Source organism: Cnephaeus nilssonii (assembly GCF_951640355.1).
Source record: "Cnephaeus nilssonii genome assembly, chromosome: 7".
Classification (NCBI taxonomy): domain Eukaryota; kingdom Metazoa; phylum Chordata; class Mammalia; order Chiroptera; family Vespertilionidae; genus Cnephaeus; species Cnephaeus nilssonii.
The window spans coordinates 102315924-102337068 of record NC_137078.1 but is presented as its reverse complement, the minus strand read 5'-3'; the positions used below and the strand labels follow the sequence as shown (position 1 = coordinate 102337068).

Here is a 21145-nt window from a genome sequence, read left to right as displayed (position 1 = left end):
GGAAGGGGCCAGGGCCACTCCTGTCACCCAAGTGACCATCCAGGCAGGGCCCCCAGCTGGAAGCCCAGGACGGCCCCCCGCCCCCAGGGTTGCTCCCCTCAGCCAGCGACCCCGTCCGGGAGGAGGCTGTGGGCCCCGGTGGCCTCCGGGCTGGAGCTGGGGCGGAGGTGACACCTCCTCCTGGTGGCCTCCAGGGTTCAACCCCATGTGGGAGGAGACCCTGGTGTTCGTGGTGCACATGCCCGACATCGCCCTGGTGCGCTTCCTCGTCTGGGACCACGACCCCATCGGGCGCGACTTCATCGGCCAGAGGACGCTGGCCTTCAGCAGCATGATGCCAGGTGGCCAGGGTGCCAGCAGGGCGCGGGAGGGCAGAGCCACGGCCCACGTCCCCACGGAGACCAGTCCCTGCAGCCGCTGAGGGACCAGGGCCGGGTGGGGCTCAGCTTCCCCTGGGAGTTGGCTTCGGCCCCGGGTGGGCCTGGGGACCCAGTGGGAGCTGTGGGAAAGGCCACGGGTACTTTGTGGACAGGGTCGGGAGGGGCGCTCAGGCTGGGGACCCCCCGCCAGGAGGAGGAAGAGGTCCCTGTGGGCGGGCCATTCCAGGACCGGGCTGTGGGTTGTAGGAGGACCCCGGGGCGTGAAGTGGAGTGGGGGCGGGGCGAGCCTGACGCGCCCGTTTCAGGCTATCGGCACGTGTACCTGGAGGGCATGGAGGAGGCCTCCATCTTTGTCCACGTGGCCATCAGTGACGTCAGTGGTAAGGTGAGTCCTACCCGCAGGGCTGCCCGCGCACCCCAGCAGGGACCCGGCCCTGAGGTCGAGGGGTGACCCTGCGGGCCCGTTTCTCCACCCGTGTCGGGTGATGAGGGCACCTGAGCTGCGGGCCCCGGCGGCCACAGGCACCAGCAGGTGGACGTCCTGGCCCTCCGAGGGCCCCGCCACCCTCCCGTCTGTCTCCTGAGCCCCCTCCCCCTCAGGGTCCCGGCTCTTCACTCTCCTCAGAAGGCGCGGCCTGGCTCTGCCCCCCACCCCAGCCCCCCCGCAGCACCTGCCTCTGCTGGGACGGCTCTGGCTTCACTTTCCCAGTCATCAGGGTTCAGGGGTCCCAGGGCCGGGGTCAGGGCCCGGGCAGCCCCAGCACTAACCGTCTCTCTCCCGCCACGCTCCACGGCCCGAGCTGCCGGCTGGACGCGGGCTCCGCAGGCCTCCCAGCGCTCGGCCGTCTGTCGTCCGTCCGTCCGTCCGTCCGTCCGTCTGTCTGTGTGTCCGCGGGCCCCGTGCCCGCGGTCTGTGCCTCACCGCGGCTCTGTCTCTCGGTCTTGCAGTGCGCTCCCTAGGCCCAGCCCGCCTTAGGAGCACAGCCCCTTACTTAGGAGCTCACAGGTACCCGGTCCCACCCGCATGCTCGGGCGGCCATTAGCATCCGTGACTCCTGGCAGCCTGTGGGGACCGCCCGCTCATGGGACACGGATCGTGGCGGGGTCTGGTTCCGGGTCCCTCGGGCCATCGTCAGCCACAGAGCAGCCTTTAGAAGCAGGTCCAGGACTGGCCAGGCCTCCCGTGGGCCCCGCCGCCTCGCCTGCGTCCCGTCACGCTGCGAGCTCTCCGCACACCCGCTCCTGCCCTCCCCTCTCTGCACCCCTCGTGTGTCCCCCGTGTGCTCCCGACTCCCAGTGCGGGTGGAGGTCCCCGGGACCAGGGGCTCCGAGCTCGAGTCCTGGACCTTCTTCTAAATGGCTTCCCAGCCAACGGGGGCCATCGCTCTGCCTTTGGGACCTTGAATCCGGAAGCTGATTCAAGTGCTGGCCACACGCCTCTGCCCCGAGGGGCGCCGCGTCCTGGGTCTCTGCATGTGAGGACCCCCCGGCCCGGCCTCTGTGCCCTCCGAGCTGTAGCTGCTGGCTTCGCTGGCACTCGCCCGCCGGTCCCGGGGACCCCCGCTGCCCTCCTTGGTCCAGGGGCCCCGAGCTGGCGTGAGCCCTGCCCTTGGGCCACGTGCGGAGGGGGCAGGGTAGGCTGGGAACGGACGGGTGGGCAGGGGCATGGAGAGCAGACCTGGCCTGCACCTGGCTGTGCTTGCTTCTCGGCCGGCAGTGCCCGGCGGGGCCCAGTGAGCTGGGCCGGGCCTCCTTCACCTGCTTCTCAGCCCGTCTTCTCTCCACATCAGCACCGCCCTGTGGGCACCCACCTGCCAGTCAGGGGTCCGGGGGCCTAGGGCAGGTGCACAGCGAGGTGGCACAGGGTCCAGGTTCCGAGGCCCTTGCTTGGGAGAGCCCTGGGGGTCCTGTCTGCCCTCCGACCTGCAGACCCCACCAGCTCCTGCTGGCTCCACCCCTGCAGACCTGGTCAGCGCTGAGCCACGGCAGCCTCTGCCCCTGGGAGAGGCTCCGGGAGACCCTTCTCCCTGCTCAGCCCTGAGCGGCCCCGTCCTGGCGTGCCTACGGTGCCCTCCGAGAGCTGACCCTCCGCCTGCCCGAGTGCCGTCCCTGCCCCAGGGCCTGGCTGCCGGCTACATGGGCTCCTTCTCTTGCAGGTCAAGCAGGCTCTGGGCCTAAAAGGGCTGTTCCTCCGAGGCCCAAAGCCCGGCTCGCTGGACAGTCATGCTGCTGGGCGGCCCGTGCCCCGGCCCTCCGTCAGCCAGCGGCTCCTGCGGCGCACGGCCAGCGCCCCCGCCAAGAGCCAGAAGCCCAGCCACAAGGCCTTCCCTGAGCTGGTCCTGGGCACGCAGGACGCGGGCTCCGAGGCCGAGGCCCCGGACGTGGCACCCCCCAGCCCCGGCCTGGCCCCCGAGGCCCTGGCCCGGGAGGAGCCCGGCGGCCCCAGCCCCCGAGGTAAGGTGCCGGCGGAGAGGAGCCCTGGGCAGGGGCGGCCGCCGCGTGGCCCCGAGGGCCCCGGGCCCGCTGGAATGGCCGCCTCCTGCATGAAGTGCGTGGTGGGCTCCTGCGCCGGCGAGGACGCCGAGAGCCTGCGGAGGGGGCGGCCCCCCAGCCCGGGGCCCCAGGGCGAGCAGGAGGCCATCGGCCAGCAGCCCCGTGCCCGGGCGGACTTGCTGGGGGCCCCCCATGCTGTCCCAGGCAGAGGCAGCAGAGGGTCCCCCCCGGGGCCGGGCGGCGGCCGCTCGGTGTCGGGCTCAGGCAGCCCCGGCAGCCCGGAAGGGGCCGCCCGCTGGCCCGAGGGCACCCGCAGGCAGCCGGGGGCCCTGCAGAGGGAGATGAATGCCCTGTTCGTTCAAAAGCTGGAGGAGATTAGGAGTAAATCCCCCATGTTCTCCACCGGTAAGACCGGGCGCCCCCCGCCCCCCGTGGCGTGCCCCCCGCCCCCCGTGGCGTGCCTCCGCATGGCCTGGCCGGACCCGCTCGCTGTGCTTCGTGTCCGACTGCCGCCCGTGTGCTCCGCACCGCATTCCCCTTGCTCCGATGGCTTCCCCTCGGCCCCAGCCCCCACTCCTGCCTGACCCAGCCTGACCCCCGGGCCTCTTGCTCTTGGGGGCCCCCGTCCAACCCGAGGGCCCGGGGAAGGGAGAGCAGGTCCAGCCCCAGCGCCCTCACCCCGCAGTGTCCCCTGGGCAGGGACTGAGGCCAGGCTGTGCCCAGAGGCCTGCAGCCGGAGCGAGGCCACTGGGGCCCGGCCCCTCCCTGGCCTGGCTGCTCCTGACGGCTTTCCTAGGACTTGGGCAGCGTCCAGCCACACCCGCCCCGGCCTCCCTCCAGGGCCAGGCTGAGGTGTCCTGCCCCTGCCCCTGCCCACAGTCCTCGGGGAGCGGGCCCCGATGCCCCTGACTCCTGGCCGGGGCTCCGAGCGCTGCCGGGGCCCACGTCGCAGCTTCCACGCGCACCCGGCCCGGAGGTGCAGTCACGGCCTGGACTGCGAGCGGCCTGCTCCGAGCCCCGCCCGCCGGCCGGCGACAGCACTTCGCCGTGGGGGGCGGATCACGGGCTGGGGAGGGGGAAGCTGAGCTGTCCTGCTCCCCTCCCTGCACCCCGCCCTGCCGTCCCTCTGCCCACTGGCCAGCCCCGCTCCCACGCTGACCACCCTATTCTTTCTGTCCCCACGCGGCCTCCGTAGTTAGGAACTGAGCGCAGCCAAGTGCCAGGTAATGGGGCAGCCCCTGTGTGCGGCCCGTGTGCCCCTGTGTGCGGCCCCCGTGTGCCCTGTACGGCCCGTGTGCCCTGTACGGCCCGTGTGCCCTGTGCGGCCCCGTGTGCCCTGTACGGCCCGTGTGCCCTGTGCGGCCCCGTGTGCCCTGTGCGGCCCGTGTGCCCTGTGCGGCCCCGTGTGCCCTGTACGGCCCGTGTGCCCTGTGCGGCCCGTGTGCCCTGTGCGGCCCCCGTGTGCCCTGTGCGGCCCGTGTGCCCTGTGCGGCCCCGTGTGCCCTGTGCGGCCCCGTGTGCCCTGTGTGCCCTGTGCGGCCCCGTGTGCCCTGTGCGGCCCTGCCTGGAGGGCCCAGGGGCAGCGGAGTGGAGGGCAGGGTGCGGCCCCGTGTGCCCTGGAGGGGCCTGGTCACTGGGGCCTGTGGGCACGGGCTGCGCCGACGCCTCCTCTCTCTCCCCGCAGATCCCCGCCCCTTCTCCATGCAGAGGTCGGTCTCCTCGCTGTGCAGCCTGGAGACCATTGCTGAGGAGCCAGCGCTGGGCCCCGGGCCCCCGCCTCAGCCGGCCACCCTGCCCCGCCCCACCCAGGGGGGGCCCGGGGGCACCACGGGCCCCGCAGCCACGGCTGAGCGCCCCCCCGGGGTGCCCCTCCGGCTCAGGACCGGGAGCCAGGGGGACACAGAACCGGCCCCCCACAGCCGGCGGCAGGCGTGCCACGGTGGGGGCCCCGGCGTAGCGTGTGAGGGGGCGCCCGGCAGCCAGACGGACAGCAGGGGCCACCCCCGGGCCCTGGGCCATCTGCCCTTGGTCAGGAGGGCCACGAGCGAGGGGCAGGTGCCCCCGGAGCCCCTGGGCGGACGCCGCTCCCTGGCCGGGCCCTCCCCGGCCCTGTACTCGGACGCCACGGCCGGAGACCAGCTCTGGCAGCGGCTGGAGCCCGGCAGCCACCGGGACAGCGTGTCCTCGTCCTCCAGCCTGTCGTCCGGCGACACCGTCATCGACCTCTCGCTGCCGGGCCTGGGCCTGGGCCTGGGGCGGGAGAGCCTCCTGGGGGTCCCGGCCGGACGCCGGCCCCTACGGCCCTGCTCGGCCTCGGCCGCCCGCCTGGACTTCCTGTCGGTGACCAAGAGCAAATCCAACCCCAACCTGCGGGCTGCGGGCCAGTTCCCTGTGGCCCCCGACGAGCTGCGGCCCCGGCCCCTGGCCCCCCGGGCCTGCCTCCCCACGGCCGGCCTCAGGGACGGCCCCGCGTCCACCAAGTCCAAGAGCCTGGGGGACCTGACCGCCGACGACTTCGCCCCCCGCGTCGAGGGCCCGGGCAGAAGCCTGGGCCCCAGCCTGGGCCCGGCCGGGGAGGGGCCGGTGGGGCGGGCGGCGCGGCGGGACCCCCTGACGGAGCAGCTGCTCTGGCTCACGGGCTTCCAGCAGGCGGGGGACATCACCTCGCCCACCAGCCTGGGCCCGGCCGGGGAGGGCGCGGCGGGCGGCCCCGGCTTCCAGCGCCGCTCCTCCCGCAGCCAGAGCCGCGTGCGGGCCATCGCCAGCCGGGCGCGCCAGGCCCAGGAGCGGCAGCAGCGGCTGCAGGGCCCGTGGGGGGGACTCCCCGAGGAGGAGCGGGGGGCCCCTGAGGGCGCCTGCTCTGCGGGCCAAGAGGGCTGCGGGGACGTGCCCGCCCCCAAGGGCGCTGCCGGCATCCTGCTCAGACTGTGACCAGCCCCCGCGCGGGCTCCCACCCCCTCCCCGCGGCCAGTGCCCAGTGGCCACCAGGCAGCGGCCAGGCAGGGTCCCGTGTTTGCTCAGGACAAGGCACATGCTGGTCCCGGAGCCGTGTGCCCCCTGGCGCCCACCCTCTCCTGGGGGGGGGGGGGGAGGCAGCCCCACCCCCGGCACCGTTGTCACGGCGCTGTACCATGTGTGCACAGATCTACATTGAGACAAAGCTTCTATGACATTAAAATGGGCTGAGTCCTCCCTGTGTTTCCCAGGTCTTTGCCGTGTGGATGTGTGTGGGTGCGTGTGCCCAGCCCGTGAGTGCCCAGCCGCCCGCCCCGGCTTGCTCTGCAGGGTCCCTGCTCTGTGCGGACATTCTAGACTGTAAATTCCTGAACACGACTCCAACAAACTCGCTCCCACTCGCTGTGGGCAGCCCCTGTGGCCTCCCGCTAAGTGTCCTGTGTGCAGCGTCCGGAGCAGCGTGACCTCCGCTCCCAGGCTGAGCTGACTGGCTCCCGCCCCGTGCCCCGCTGCCCCTGCCCAGCAAAGCCACCTGCAGGGCCCAGGGCCCCGGCTTCCGTGGCGGGGCAGTGACCGGGGTCTCAGTGCAAAGGAAAGAAAGGGTGGACACACTCAGGGCCCTGGGGGGACAGCCGGGTGACCTTGCCCCCGAGCCCACCCAGCCCTCGTTTCCGGTTCCTCCGGGGTTGGGGGGTGGCAGGCTCCCCGCAATCCTAGCAAACAGGCTGTAGACTCAGCCCTCCCGCCTGGCGCACACGCACGGCCTTGCAGGTCGCCCCAAAGGCGTCCTGCCTGCACCCCAAGGACACGTCCCGTCGGGGGAGCAGCCAGGAAAAGGGGCTTCTGCCACCGGTGCCACCGCCAGGGCTGGGCCCAGGGAGCCCCCACGCGCCCGGGCAGGGCTGTGGGCACAGGCTCAGGCCACGGCGACAGAGCCCGCAGGTCTGACGAGCTCTGGAGAGTGCACCTGCCGCCCGAGAGCCCGCCAGCGCCCTCGAGGCCCCGCTCCGCCTGCCCTCCAGCCGGGAGCGCGGCCGGCGCCGTGTCCCTCCCTGCACAGCCGCGCTGGGACGCAGCCACGTGGGGGCGGCAGCCACGCCCACAGGCCAGGGGCCCTAGTGCTGGGAGCGACTGCGGAGGGAGGCGCAAAGGCTCAAGCTCCGGTCTCACTAGAAATTCTATTTGGTGCGTCCTCGCGCCTGTGCTCTCAGACACAGGCATATACATATTTAACATATATAAAAGGTTATTTAACAGTTAAATACATTCCAACGCGAATGTCCCGGGGCGGGCGGTGCCTCCCAGCGGACACGGCAGCGTGAGGAACGCGCCCGACGCCGGGAGCAGGCCGCCGCGCCCGCCTGAGTCACAGAAGCACAACATAAATATCGGACGGTGCGTCCCTGTGGCCGTCCCAGTCCATCCCTGAGGCCCGCTGGGCAGCGGCTGGGGCCTCACTCCGCCGGGACCTCGAACTTGAAGATGACGCTGAAGAGCCGGCCGCCCAGGCGCGCGGCCAGCCAGGGGTTCTTGAGCACGGCCAGCTTCAGGCTCTCGCAGCGCAGCGCCGCGCCATAGTTGGTGTGCACGGCCCGGCCCATGCCCTCGATCACCACCAGGTCCGTCCCGCGCTCCTGCACCAGCACGGCCAGCCTCTCGTCCAGGCGGCTGTGGAGGAGGGCAGTGAGGCGGGCTCCGAGACACGGAGTGGCTGCCCCCTGCCCCCGGGGCACGGAGACCCCCTCCGGACTGGGCTCCCGGTCCAGCCCGCGAGCAGCGGCTGCCGCGTCGCAGCGGGCAGCCCCGTCTGGAAGCGGCGGCGACGCCTCCTACTCTGAACTTTAAAGGACCTGGTCCCGCCCTGGCCGGTGTGGCTCAGTGGTTAGAGTGTTGGCCTGCAGACTGAAGGGTCCCGGGTTCGATTACGGTCAAGGGCACATGCCTGGGTTGCAGGCTCCATCCCCAGTAGGGGGCGTGCAGGGGGCAGCCCATCAATGATCCTCTCTCATCATTGGTGTTTCTAGCTCTCTCCCTTCCCCTCTGATACCAATAAAAATATATTTTTAAAAAAGATTATAAAGGACCCTGCTACAGGCGGGGCAGCCCCTCTTGGCTTCGGGGCCGGGCGCCCAGTGTCCACGTCTCCCGCCCACACGAGCCAGAGCGCTCGGATGCCGTGATGGGGCCGGGGAGGGGCCGGGGCCAGGGGCGCGGAGCGGCCGGTACCTGAGGTCCAGGCAGGGGGAGCTGGAGCCGGTCTGCATGAGCAGCAGCCTCTCTTCTCTGAGCGCCGAGCTGTGGGCACAGACGGGGCGGAGCCGTGAGCTGGGCCCAGGACACTCCCCGGCCCCGCCTCCGCCCCGGCCCCGCCTCCCGCCAGGCTTACTGGACAACGGGGTCCATGGCCGCGATGTGCTCGGCCACGAGGAGGGACTCGCCGTAGGTCACGTCGTTCAGGGCGGGGCCCGAGTTGCACGCCAGGATGACCTGCAGCAGACACCCCGGGCTTTGAGGGACCCCGGCCGCCGCAGCCCCAGCCCAGCTGCGCCCCGCCCCGCCCCGCCCCGCCCCGCCCCGCCCCCGGAGCTGCCCGGCGGCCTGCGGAGGAGCGGCCCCAGGTCCGATGCAGACGCCCAGACACGGGGTCGCTGCTCGCCCGCACCTACCTGCCGGCATGGAGCAGCCGGGCAAGGGTCCCGCGTGCAGCCCCACACTCACCTCCGTCCCTCTAGACAGAAGCTCCCTGACAAAGGGGAAGACTCCCAAAATGACGTCTACTCCACTGTTATCTGCGAAAATTAAGGCACATTTGTGAGGGGGCCCCTGCAAGACAAAACCAGGACGTTCAGTTGGGCACAGGCGCGGCCAAGCGTTTCAGCCCCTCCGCACGCCCCGCCCCGCCTGCCCCGCCCGCCACTCCGCGGACGGCCGGGCTGCTGGGCCCGTGGGCGCTGGGCGGGCCGCCTGAGCTTCCTCCAGAGCCGCTGCCCCGAACGACCTCTGAACTGAGGTCAGTGACCTACTCAATGGTCCCCGGGGAGTCAGGCTCGGGACAGGGAATGGTCACCTTGGACTTGCAGCTGGGGTGTTGGCGAGACTTAGGGGCCCCCCAGCCCCCTGCCTGTGACCCCAGCTGGTCCCGCGCATGTGGTCCTGGGACGGGGCAGCTGCATGTACCTTCAGTCTCTGCAGCCACGTGTCGTAGGAGTCCACCAGCCAGGGCCGCTCTGGGGGACACGGGGGAGGTCAGCGCTCTCCGCCATCACCTCACACCCCTTCCCTGCGTGGCTCCAGGGAGTGGTCCTCCCACCTCCACAGGCCACCCCGACCCCCAACACCCCCCACCCCGCCCCCCACTCCCCGCCCCGCCCAGCCCGGCCCCGGAGGCGCCCTGGGCGTCTTACCTTCCAGCTTCCTCTTCGCCTCCTCAAACCCAAACTGGGGGTCAGACTCGAGGACACTGCACGGGGAGGAAAGAGCAAGTCACACCCAGGACTCAGCCGCCGGCTCACTGTCCACTGAGCTGGGCCGGCTCATCACCAGCCGCTGCCGCTGGTCCGAGAGGCGCCAGCACCTCCCACGTCAGACACAGACGCCGGGGCCCTACTCCGCGCGGGGCCTACTCCACACGGGCCCTACTCTGCACGGCGACCAGCACCTGGACTTGGCCAGCGGGAACGTCAGCCCCAAGCCCACACCCCCACCCACAGGCACCATCTGGGGGCGGGAGGGGCTCCCCCAACCCCCAGAAGCCGAGCCGACCAGGACCCCGGTCCCCTCACTGCTGCCTCCTCACGGCCGGGCCGGGGCCGGGCTGCTCCGTGGGACCCATCCCGGGCAGCTGCTGGGGCCTGGAGCCCTGAGGGCTGTGGGTGAGGGGACCCCAGGGCGGGCGGGCTGGGGCAGCGGCACCTACTCGGACACGGCCTTGGCTCCCCAGTCGAAGACGTTGCCGGCCAGCAGGCCTCGCACCAGCGCCAGCTGCCGCTCCTCCCAGTCCAGCGCGTCCAGCGCCTGCGCCACCCGCCGGAAGCACCGCAGCGCCACGCCGTTCTCCTTCTGCTTCACCTGCGGGCGACCTGAGCTGACGGCCGCGCCCCAGCCTGCCGGCGCCCCTCCGAGGGCAGGTGCTCGACCTGACCTCACGCTCGAGCTTCCACACCCCAGGTCGGGCCGTGTTAGCGGTGCTGCCGCGGTTCAGGTGGCTCGGCCCGGCGTGACGGAGGGCAGGACGAGAAGGGCCAGGACCCTCACGGGCCTGCTGCCCCGACTGGTAGATCCTGGCACACACGCCCCCAGGCCCCACCCAGACCCTCCCGTGCGAAGGGCAGGGCACGGGGATGGCTGTGGAGCGGTGCCTGGACCCTGCCCACCACCCCTCACCCTGCCTCTGGCCGCGGGTCACTCCTGAGAGCAGGACAGACGTCCACAAACACCGACTGGGAGGCCAGGGAGGGGCGGGCACACGGAGAACCCGCCCCCTGGGAGGCCGCACCCTCCTGGTCAAAACGCAGGTGCCTGGTTCCACATGTCCCCATGACCCCCCCTCGCCACCCCCACTGGCCGAGGGTGAGAGCTCTCTGCCCGGGTCCCCACAGGGCCTCCGACCTGCGGCTCTTCAGCGGGTGCCGCTCCAGATGCAGCCCACCCCAGCGCTGGGGTCGGGGCGGCGACCAAACCCGCTTGCTGGGCAGGACGCCCAAGCCCCGCCCCCGCACTCACCTGGGAGTAGGGGTCTGGGAAGTTGAACTCGTTCAAACAGTGCTCCCTCGTGTCCAGAAGGCTGCGCACCGTCAGGGTCCCGTAAGCGCTGGGGACAGAGCCAGGCAGGAGGGGCTGAGCGGGCGGACGCCCTGTCCGGGGCCACCCTCACAGCACCCGCACCCACAGCAGCAGAGAGGGGACAGCCGGGCTCGGGGAGGGGGGCGCGCTGGGCCACGGGAGGGTGCTGCGGCTGGCCCGGGGGGCGGGGGGGTCGGAGCTCACAATGGCTGGTGTCGCAGCGTCTGCAGCTTGTCCCAGTACTTGTGGCGGAACTTCTCCGCCCGCTCCGCCGCGTCCGCAGACCCCGGCTGGCTGGCCACGGCTCGCTTCACCACCTGCCGAGGTCGGGGGTCAGCAGCGCCCGCAGCCCCGCGCGTGGACGGGGGCGCGGACGGAGCGCTGGGGGCCGGGCCTGCCTGTCTGGCAGGTCCTCCAACTGGGTCTCTGCCAGGTGGGAACAGGGGTCACGGCTGCCGACCCCAGGCTCGGACCCACGTCCTCCGGCTCCGCCCCGAGAGGCGGGAGGCTTGGACCGTCTTCAGAGCCCGTGGGTCCGGGCAGGAGGGGACCCTCCCCCGGAAACAGACCCCAGGGGCCCCCGAGGGGCCGAGGAGGGCCGGTTGCTCCGGCGCCTGAGCCACGACCCTGTGCCTCCTGAGGAAGCGCAGTGACCAGCCAGGGATTTATAAACCACGAGCCCCACTGACGCCTTGACCCAGCTCACCGTCCCCCCGAACCCCGGGAGCCACTGCTCCCCACGGAGCAGGCGGCCCTGCCCTCAGGGGGACCCGCTCCGGGGACGCCTCCCCCTCACCAGGGTCACTGCCTGGGACCCGAGGGCTTTCGCAGCCACACCAGCCCCCGAGCTGCGGCCCTCACCCCGTCCAGGGCCTCCTCGAAGCAGCTGAGCCAGTACTTGCGGGCCAGGGCGTCGTCCGTGAGGTCCACCGTGTCGGGCACGTAGGACGCCGGGTCCAGGAGCAGCGGCAGGTTGACCAGCGGCCTCTCCAGCCGGTCCATTTCCAGGAGGTCGAACTGGGGGGCGGGAAGCGGGGGGCATGTCAGCTGTGCTTTTTTTTTTTCCCCCTTAAATATATTTCATTGATTTTTTACAGAGAGGAAGGGAGAGGGATAGAGAGTGAGAAACATCGATCAGCTGCCTCCTGTACACCCCCCACTGGGGATGTGCCCGCAACCACGGTACATGCCGTTGACTGGAATCGAACCTGAGACCCTTCAGTCCACAGGCTGATGCTCTATCCACTGAGCCACACCGGTCAGGGCCAGCTGTGCTTTTTCTGAGGCTAACGAGCTGCCCCGTGGGGAGGCCGGCAGAGCCTCCCACCCTGGGTCCCACCCGCCCGCCAGGGCCCGCGGTGCCCTCCATTGCTGGATCCTGTCTGCTTGCACACGAGGTCAGGCCCCACCGGTCACGTCACCCTCCCGGCCGCCCACCTGTCCCCGTCGCTTTCCTGCCAGTGTGACGCCCGGGGCCTGTGAGCTCCGCACCGGCCTCTCCTGCATCCACCGGCCTTTTTCTCTGCACCCGTGACCCCCCGGCTGGCCTGTGCTTCTCTGGCCTCGTTCCCCTGCGCAGGCCCCCGGGGGCGCTGGCCCCCTCAGCCTCTGCCCAGTGCCAGACCCACGGCAAGGCCACAGGGTCCCGTGGGGACAGCAGCCGGCTCCTGTCTCCCCACAGCGTGTCTGCTGACCACACACCAGTGTCCAAAGCCGCTCCCCCGGCTGCGCCCCGCGGGGGCCAGGCCACTGTGCCCAGTGCCCCCCGCACCTGCCGGCCTCTGAACTGACGCTGTGAGGAGTGAGGCCGACGCGGGCCCGGCGGCCAGTCCTCGCCGTGAGCTGCGGGGGGCCGGCCTGAGACCGACAGACACGGCCCGGGAACCGCGTGGTCCCTGAGCCTGGGCGCTAACCGGACCCTGCTGTGGACGGCCAGCGGGGAAGGCCCCTCCCCCCAAACCTGGGGGGACTGCAGGGCTCACGGGCGCCCGCCGACGTCTGCGGACGTGAAGGCAGGAAAGGAGGGAGGAAGGCCAGCCGCGTCTGCCTCCCGCCCTCGGTGCCAGGAGCCGGCACCACGGCCCCCGAGCTCGGACCCGGACAGGCAGACCCCACTCACAGTGCCGCTCTTCGCCCCCGGCGTGGGGCCGAGCTCCGGGGACGAGCTCATCAGCCCGGAGCTGCCCGCGTAGTTCTCGCCCCAGCTGTACTGGTCGGGGTCTGGGGAGGAGAAACGGTGTTACCGGCCAGCCGGCTGAGGCGTGAACCTCAGGATGCCACCGAGCAGGGGAGGCCGCGCCCAGGTCCCTCGATCAGGGGCCGGTGGTCCGTGTTCCTGCCTCCCTCTCACCGGCAGCGGGACCTACGGAATGGCCACTGAGAGCTTTTAAGTTCTCTAGAGACCCTCCCTGGTTTCCTGAGGCGAGAGCGACTGAGGGACGCAGCGGGGTGACGAGCACCCCAGGGAGCTGCCTGTGCGCCCGGCAGGGCCACCCCTGGGACCCCAGTTCCTGATTTTACTTGTTTATTTAATCCTCATCCGAGGGTGTGTTTTTATTGATTTTAGAGAGAAGCAAAGGGAGAGAAAACATCGATGTTGGGGGGAAACAATCGTTGCCTCCCTCCCGCGTGCACCATGCCCGGGACCGACCGACACCGAGGCACGTGCCGCTGGGAATGGGACCTGCAGCCCGTTGGTGTGCGGGACGCTGTCCAACCAACAAGCCGCCCGGCCAGGGCCCTGGAGTTTCTTCAAAAAGGACCGAGAGGAAGGCCCTTGGCCGACAGCGACGGGGCGGGGGCGGGGGGGGGGGGCCTTCGGAGGTGAGGCCATGCTCGCAGCGCCTGCCTCGAGCCCCGTGTCCCTCACTGGGACCCTGATTCTGTCACACGCAGGCCCACAAGCCGCTTTCCACCCCCTCAGGGCAGTCACAGCCAAGGGCTAGCCCGGCCCCACCCCCGCGCAGATGGGACGAGGGCGGGCCATCTCCCTCGCAGGCCACCGTGTCCATCAACAGGGGGCGGCCAGATGTAGGGCTGGGGACCCCCCCCGCAGCCGCCCGCCCCCTCCGCACAGGCCAGCCCCCGCCGCACCCCACTCACTGTCCTGCTCGGCTCCTTTGAGAAACGCCCCGATGGCGCCCAGGTAGCCTTCGTGTCTCAGGAACAGCGCCTGGACTTCCCCCTGCAATGCAGACCCCCCTGAGGCGCCTGACCCCCGCCCCCCGCCAGACGGTCCCTCTGCCGCGGGGTGGGGGGGGTCCTGAGTCGTCCGCGTGATGTGCCAACGGGACTGGACGGAACGCAGAACGAAAAGCTGTCCTTTGGGAAACACTGGGGGGACGACTTCAACAGGATGAACCCCGGCCCACCCGCCGTCTGCCCGTGGTGCCCCCACTGCGGGCCCAGCCCTGCCGATGGGCCGGAGCTCGTCGGACGCTCTCACAGGGAGCCGGTCCCTGGAACGCGTGCCATCGGTCACCTGCCCAGCTCAGACCCCGCAGGTGTCACCGGGGGAAGGGGCAGGCCAGGCGGGCGGGCAGGGGCACCCTCCGCTGGGCGGCTCATTCCAAGGCCTGAGGGTGCGCACTGGGGGCGGGAGCGCCGGGCGTGCCTTGGAGAAGAAGCTGATGCTGTAGGTGATGGTGCGCATGGTGACAGGGTGGCCGCGGATGAAGAAGCCGCCGAAGTACACGCGGTCCAGGCCGTGCAGCCGGGCGTAGAGGCAGGCGAGCTGCCCGATGTCGTTGCTGATCATGTGCAGCAGGCTCTTGGCCATGTCCTCCGGGGAGAACTCTGGGAGACAGAAACCAGCTGCTGGCGGAGGCCCGTGGCACCGGCGGGCGGGAGGGCGGGAGCGCGAGCAGCCGGTACCTTGGTCGGTGGTGGCCGACTTCCCAAAGCTGCTGGCGATGAGGTTGCCGCTGAGCCCCAGCGTCTGGTGGGCGCCGCCATAGATGTCCTGCACGAGCATGTCCACGTTGGCATGCTGCCCCCTGGAGGCCAGATGCAGCAGCTCATCGAACTTCTGCAGGGACGGAGCAGGGGGAGCAGTGAGGTGTGGGAGCGGGAAGGAGCCCTGGGGCCCCGAAGCCAAGCCCACGGAGCGCGGGAGACAGGCAGGCCCAGGGACCCGCGGCTGAGCTGTGTGCTGGCAGACTGGATGCACGCCCTTCAGGGACCCAGGACAGTCGGGGCGAGGCCGAGGAGGAGCCCCGTCTGTAACAGCCCCAGCCGAGCCCAGCCTCCGTCCGGCAGGTGCCAGCCCGCCCCGAGGAGGGGAGCCCGCGGCCAGAGCCCTGCCCGGGCCCAGTACCTGTGTCTTGGTGAGCAGGGCCCCGAGCCCCCAGAAGGTGCCGCCTCCAATGGAGCTGCCGCCGATCCACTCGAACCCGTCCTCCGTCTCCACCTGGGCCGAGGGGGCAGGGGCGCTGGTGAGCGGGCCCAGCCACCCAGCAGGTCCCGGGGACGCGGCGGCCAGGGTGCCCTCAGACGCGGGGACCGTGCTCTTGACGGCCGCGCCTGGGAGGGCTCAGGGGCACCGATGCTGGGAGCGTTCTGCACGGGGCTCGTGCCCGTAACCGCAAGGGCCAGGCCAAGTCACTCGCCCGTCCGTGTCCCCTGCCCCGGCCCCAGCTCACCTTCACTATGGACACGCCAGAGCCGATGTTGACCAGGAGGTAGGGGAAAATGTGGGGGTGGTTTGTCTGAAATCGGAACTCAGGGTCGGAGTCTTTCTGATACACGAAGGCCTCGTTCGGGATGTTCTTCAGCACAAAGTTGCAGCCCTTTATCAAGCACGTCATCACGTCCTCCTTGGCCACTCTGCGAGGGAAGGCGGGCCCTGAAGCAGCCCAGACCACGGACCCGCCGTCGCGCCCGCGGCTCCTGGACACTCCCCTGCTGCCGAGCGCAGCTCCTCACCCCAAAGACACAGGGGTTCTCGGCAGAGCAGCCCGGAAGGTCAGCGGCCCTCTGTCCTGAGGGCACCTGCGTGCTGGCCCCTGAGCCCTGAGTGCGCCTGAAGCCCCGCCCCCACTATAGCCCCGCCCCCACCACTGGCCCCGCCTCCCCCGGGGGGGGGGGGCTGCAGCCCTGGGAGCCTCTGCCCAGCAGGACAGGCTGCTTCCTGCACCCACCGTCCTCCTGGGGTTCGGCCACTGGAGCCCTGCCCCAGGGCCCCCCACCGGCTCCACGACCGGGGCAGGTGCAGGAGCCGGCTACCTCGGCTACCGCCACGTCAGAGCCGACCCGAGCACCGAGGCGCCCACCCCACACCCTGGGGCCCGCGGTCCCCTTACCGCAGCCCCAGCTTCTGCTCGATGAGGTCCTTGAACTTGTAGGCCCCGCCCCCGGTCGCGTGGATGACCTTGGTCTCCGTGTTGACCAGGTGGTCCCGCACGAAGTCCAGGCAGGCCTCGATGTAGCTGTTCTCGAACTTGATGAAGTGCAGCCGGGCCGTCACCTCCTCCTGGACGGAGATCTCGTAGGGCGACTCGCGGTCCTGCTCGGCGTCCTGGGGCAGAGAGGGGGTCTGTGTGCCGTGCGGGAGGGGAAGACCCCGAGACGAGGCCGCCGAGCGCCCACCGGCAGCGCCCACCGTTTCCGTCACCCCAGAAACGGGCAGAACTCCGGCTGCCAACCTCGGGCAGGAGCAGCGGGGTCAGGTTCCTGTGGGGAAGGAGCTTCGCGTGGAGCGAGAGGAGGCGGGCAGGGGCCCGGGCACCAGAAAGCCCCCTGGGAGCCTCCGGAGCCGCGCGGACCCGGGAACAGCAGCCCGGAGGCCAGGGCTGGCGCCGGAGCCCGCCCACTTGGACACCCGCTCACCTGGCCCGCGTGGTCGAAGGACCTCACCCTGGCGACTTTGTGCTGGACCGTGGAGTAGTAGGCCAGCTTGGTCAGCGACCCACCTGCGGGGGAGACAAACACGGGGCTGAGAAGCGGACGGAGGCACCGGAGCTCAGCCCTCCACGCGCTCTCCTTCCCGGACTTGGGTCGTGGGCACAGGCGTCTGCTGCCACTTGACCTTGAAGGCCCGGCGGGCACCACACCAAGGACGGGCTCCAGGACCCAGGACCCACACCTCTGCTCCTCCCAGGCCCGGCCAGCCCGGCTGAGGCTGCCCCCAGCTCTCTGCACCCCGGGCCCGGGGAAGGAAGCTGCCCCATTTCTGGGCAACCGTGTTGCTTATCAGCAGTTTCAAGCGGATCAGGAAAGTGACCCAAAGAAAGAAGCTGATGCTGAAGCCGGTTTGGCTCAGTGGATAGAGCGTCGGTCTGCGGACTGGAAGGTCCCAGGTTCGATTCCGGTCAAGGGCATGTACCTTGGTTGCGGGCACATCCCCCGGTGGGGGGTGTGCAGGAGGCAGCTGGTCGATGTCTCTCTCTCATCGATGTTTCTAGCTCTCTATCCCTCTCCCTTCCTCTCTGTGAAAAATCAATAAAATATATTTTAAAAAAAAGAAATAAAGAAAGAAAGAAGCTGAAGCACCCAGTGCTTCCACCGAACAGCACCGTGTGGCTGCCGTGGAGACAGCGGGGAAGGAGGCGAAGGGAGCCGTCCCAGCAGCCGGGGGCGCTCACCAGGACCGCCCGAGGCCTGGGGCCGGAGAGCAGCGTCCTGCCCCCCACTGGCTCGGGCTGGGGCGGCCCGAGGCCCAGAGTGACCACAGGAGACCACCGAGGGCAGCAGGGTCTTGTGCCCACGGCCAGGCCCCGGCGACATGGCCAGAGGCCAGGTCTGAGGAAGCAGGAGGGGCCTGTTGGCCGGACACACAGGCGGGGCAGGTGCGAAGGGCCCCGGGCACCGGTTTCAAGGCTGTGCCCTGGGGAGCACTCACGGCAGACGGGCGGCGCCGGGAGGCCCAGGTCCTGCCGCCCCAGCCACGGCCACAGCCACGGAGGGCAGACAGGAGGGGAGCGACCCCCTCGGAGCCACGAAAGGCCTCTGAGGCAGAGGGTTTCTTACGGGGCCACGAAAGCAAGGCAGGCCTGCGGCCCGCAGCTCTTCCCGGTCCAAGGCTCACGCCGCCTGCCCCGTCCTGGCCGCCACGACGGGGCCTCTGGCGCTGCGGGGACTGCCTCCTGCTCCCCCCGGGAGAGAACAGCCGGGGCCAGGGCGCACGTGGGGGTGCAGGCTGTCGGTCTGGAGCAGGGGGCTCTCAGAGCCTTCGGGGAGCAGCTCAGCTGTGCCCGGGATCCCCCACAATTAGAGCGAATGCCAACCCTGCCGGGGCCATCACACCGACCACCGCAGGGACCAGCCCACGTTCCACGGACGGAGAGGACCTTTCCGTTCACCCAGCCTGCGGGCCGGGTACCGCGGTCCACCTGCCGCCTCTGGCCGGTCCTCGCTGGGGCCAGGGGGGCTGCACACCCGGCGCACACGCCACCCCGCAGGCCCTGCCACCTCACCCGTGTGCGGCGACAGGTGGAACGTCCCTGGTGCTTTCACAGGGAATCTGCCCGCTGACCCGGGTGCCCCCGGGGAGGGCCGGTCAGAACAGAGCCTGAGCTTTCCCGGCGGAGGCTCAGGCCGGGGCAGAGCAGACAGACGAGCCAGTCTGTGAGCCAACGGGTCAGACGCGGCAGGCTCCGGGCTGAGGACCGGCCTGCGCTGCGCTGACAAACAGCACGGCACCCAGCGCCGAGGGGCCTCCGGGGGAGGACATGCCCGCGGCGCCAAGAACACCCCGAGGCCCTCTGCCCAGGAGCCCGCGGGGCCGCCCCGGACGGCAGGCGGCTCCAGGCCCCGCAGCAGTTCCTCCTCCAGGGCCACCAGCTGGCCCCTGGGGCCCACACCGAGGTCCACGGTGAGCCCCGTGGCAAGTCCTTTTGCAGAAACGTGAAGGCTGACTCGTTCCTCGGAGCACAACCCCCCATGGAGGGAAGCAAAGTCGGAACCTCAGAGCTCCCACCCGCCCGGACCACGGTCACTCCCAGCGTGGGCCACACTCGGAAGACTGCGGAGCAGGCCTGAGAGGCTGACCGGGCCCCCGGAAGCCTGGTGGTGGGTGACCCCCTCGGCTGGGCTTCCAGCCGCATCTCCAGCCCCTCATGCAGGTGGGCACGGAGTTCTGGTCTGCGCTAGGCACCCCAGCACCCACCTGGCCTCCAACCATCTCACACCTGCCACCGCCCAGCCCCTGGTGTGCAGGGTGGGAACTCCGGCCCTCCCCACGTCTCCATTCCCCACGAGGACCTGCGCCCCAAGCCTGTGACCCAGCCGAGCTCCAAGAGCAGGGCGGCGGGGACGCAATAACTGCAAAGGCCCACCCAGTGGCCCAGCTTCTCTGGGAGAAAAGGTGCGGTCCAGCATCTACTGAGCAGCAACCGCGGGGCAGGGGCAGGGGCAGGTGGGGTGCTGGGGGGCAGCGGACACTGCCCACTCCGAGGTGGACAATCACAGACAAACTCAGGCCGCAGCCCAGATCTCGCCGGGCGGGAGGTGCAGAGCCGCTGTGGCCTCCACGCCGGGCCTGACCCCGGGAAGCTGCCCCCAGAAGCCCGCTGTCCTGATAGGTGGGCAGAGCAGCAGCGTGGCAGGCCGAGGGCTGGCAGCCTACCAGCGAGGTGACCTCCCCGCTTCGTGTCCAGTGACAGCGGGATGCTGGGAGGGAGCACGGGGCCTGGTGCAGGGAGCGGGGCAGGGCCTGGGAGAGGCGGGGGCGAGTGCGGGCCTGGGGCTCCCCTGCAGCCCGCGGGAGACGCGGAGGCTCCGGCCAGAGGCCGGCAGAGGTTCCAAGCTCCCACGTCCAGGTCATCGAAACTCATGCCAAACGGCCACCGGCTGAGATCAGGGCCTGCAAGTTCGGGCTCCGGGCGGCCGCCAAGGCTTCCCGTGGCCAACGCTGGGGCTCCCGCCCGTCCACATCCCGGCCCAGACCTGCCGCGGGCCGGGACAGTCACCCCAGGCGGCCGGAGAGGCCCCACCGCGCCGCTGACCCTCCCCAGGCCGGACTACAAGGCCCGGCATGTCCCGCTCCTGCCGCGCGGAGCCTGCCGGGAGCTGTAGTCCGGCCTCCGCGACGAGCGTGCGCACCGGCGGCCCTAGGACTACAAGGCCCGTCAAGTCGTGCGCGCCGGCAGCCCGCTGACTACGAGGCCCGGCAGGCCGTGCGCGCCCCCGGCCCGCGCCCCGCCCTTCGTCCTTGCCACCGCCCCCGGCCCGCCAACCCCGCCGCCCGCGCCCACGCCCGCTGCGCGCCGCCCCGCTCCCCGCGCCCGCCCGCGGCTACCGATGTCTATGGCGAAGCGCTTGGCGTTCTCCAGGTTGCGGAAGATCTCGTCGGGGGGCAGCGTGATGCTCTTGTCCAGGCCGTCCCCGCTGCTCCCGCTGCCGCTCGCTCCACACTCCGCCATTTTGAATGTGCCCGGCCAGCCTCATCAGCCATGGAGATATATGCGCATATATTTGACTGCTAAACGCCTCCCGCGCATAGATTATGCTAATGAGGCTCCGGGCCGGCCCCCGCCCCGCTCGCCTCTGTGGTCTGGGCCGCTGGAGGACCGACTCCGGGCGGCCCGGGCGGGGGTCCCAGAGGCCCGGGCCGGAAGGGAGCCCAACACAAAACCTCTGCACCGTGGGCGGTGCTGGCCTCCGGGCTCTGAGCCAGGGCAGAAGGGCACTGGGCCTGGCAGGCCACCGGAGACCTGACTTCCCGCGAGTGGGCTGTAAGCCGGGCACCCGCGCGGGGAGGCGCGCGTGACCCCCCGCCTGGGTCTCCAGGGATGCGGGGCTGTGGGTGCTGAAAGCCCCAGGCCGGGTGGGTATTGGGGACCTTGCCCTCGGGGGCAGCGCAGACAGACATGCCGGTCTGTGAGCCAGAAAGGGCAGGGCAGGGCTCACAACTGGGGAGGCGGTGTGCTCTGGTGACCCCACCCGCAGAGAGGGCCGGGGAGCCTGCCTGGAGGAGGCTGCCCTCTGCCACGAGGGGAATCAGTGGGCGTTTGCAAGGGGCAGGCTGAGAAATCTCCCAGCGCTGGGCCGGGAGCACCGGTGGTGTTGCTGGGAAGCCCGCACTAGCTCGGGGACCCGGCTCCGATGTGTCCCCTTCAGAGACACTGGGGTGCTTTGGGAAAGAACCCAGTGTTGGGAGCCGACAGAGGGGTCCCCTAAGTGGCCTTGACGCCGGCCTGCCAGGTGACCCTAGGTTGGTAACTTCATTTCTCGGGGCCTCGGCCACCTCCTCGCATGCCCGATGCCTGGCAGGCCCGTGGAGCAGCAGAGAGCTCCAGGCTGATTCACAGGAGGGGCCGTGTCGGGCATCGGGCCAGGGGGGAGGCAGCCGGGCAGGTGTCTTCCTGGGGGTGGGGGGTGCGGCTCTCGGTGGGGAGGCCTGGGTGGAAGGGTGCAGGGGTCTGCTCCCAAGAGGCTCTCCTCAGACATCCAGGACCCTGGGCAGGGGGGTGCCTGTGGGCAGACGTGCCTGCTGCCCGTGCAGTAAAAGGCGCTCCCTGTCCCTGGCTCACTGCTCCCAGGGCCTCGGCAGGGACCCCAGAGACCACCGGCAGGCACTGGAATGGCCGGGAGGGGGC

At 70.8% G+C, this 21145-nt stretch overlaps 2 protein-coding genes across 2 annotated transcripts in view; one reads left to right on the top strand and one right to left on the bottom strand.

Moving 5' to 3' along the window:
• PLCH2 (phospholipase C eta 2) overlaps positions 1-6008 on the top strand; it is a 51184-nt gene extending 45176 nt beyond the window's left edge. Inside the window, exons 20-23 of the mRNA XM_079777892.1 lie at positions 195-341; positions 686-765; positions 2537-3278; positions 4558-6008. Coding sequence (XP_079634018.1) covers positions 195-341; positions 686-765; positions 2537-3278; positions 4558-5804 — 2216 coding nt within the window. The 3' untranslated portion in view covers positions 5805-6008. The remainder of the gene's footprint in view (positions 1-194; positions 342-685; positions 766-2536; positions 3279-4557) is intronic.
• Positions 6009-6974: 966 nt separating this feature from the next.
• PANK4 (pantothenate kinase 4 (inactive)) lies at positions 6975-20192 on the bottom strand. The gene is made up of 19 exons (XM_079776251.1): positions 19846-20192; positions 16437-16519; positions 15911-16125; positions 15251-15434; positions 14926-15018; positions 14484-14637; positions 14224-14405; positions 13713-13794; positions 12730-12830; positions 11472-11627; positions 10815-10927; positions 10551-10638; positions 9745-9896; positions 9233-9288; positions 9006-9055; positions 8547-8651; positions 8215-8315; positions 8055-8123; positions 6975-7496 (listed from the first exon to the last, which is right to left on the bottom strand). Exons 1-19 carry the CDS (start codon positions 19967-19969, stop codon positions 7283-7285), a joined length of 2322 nt encoding a protein of 773 aa, XP_079632377.1. The 5' UTR covers positions 19970-20192; the 3' UTR covers positions 6975-7282.
• Between the last annotated feature and the right edge of the window lie 953 nt (positions 20193-21145).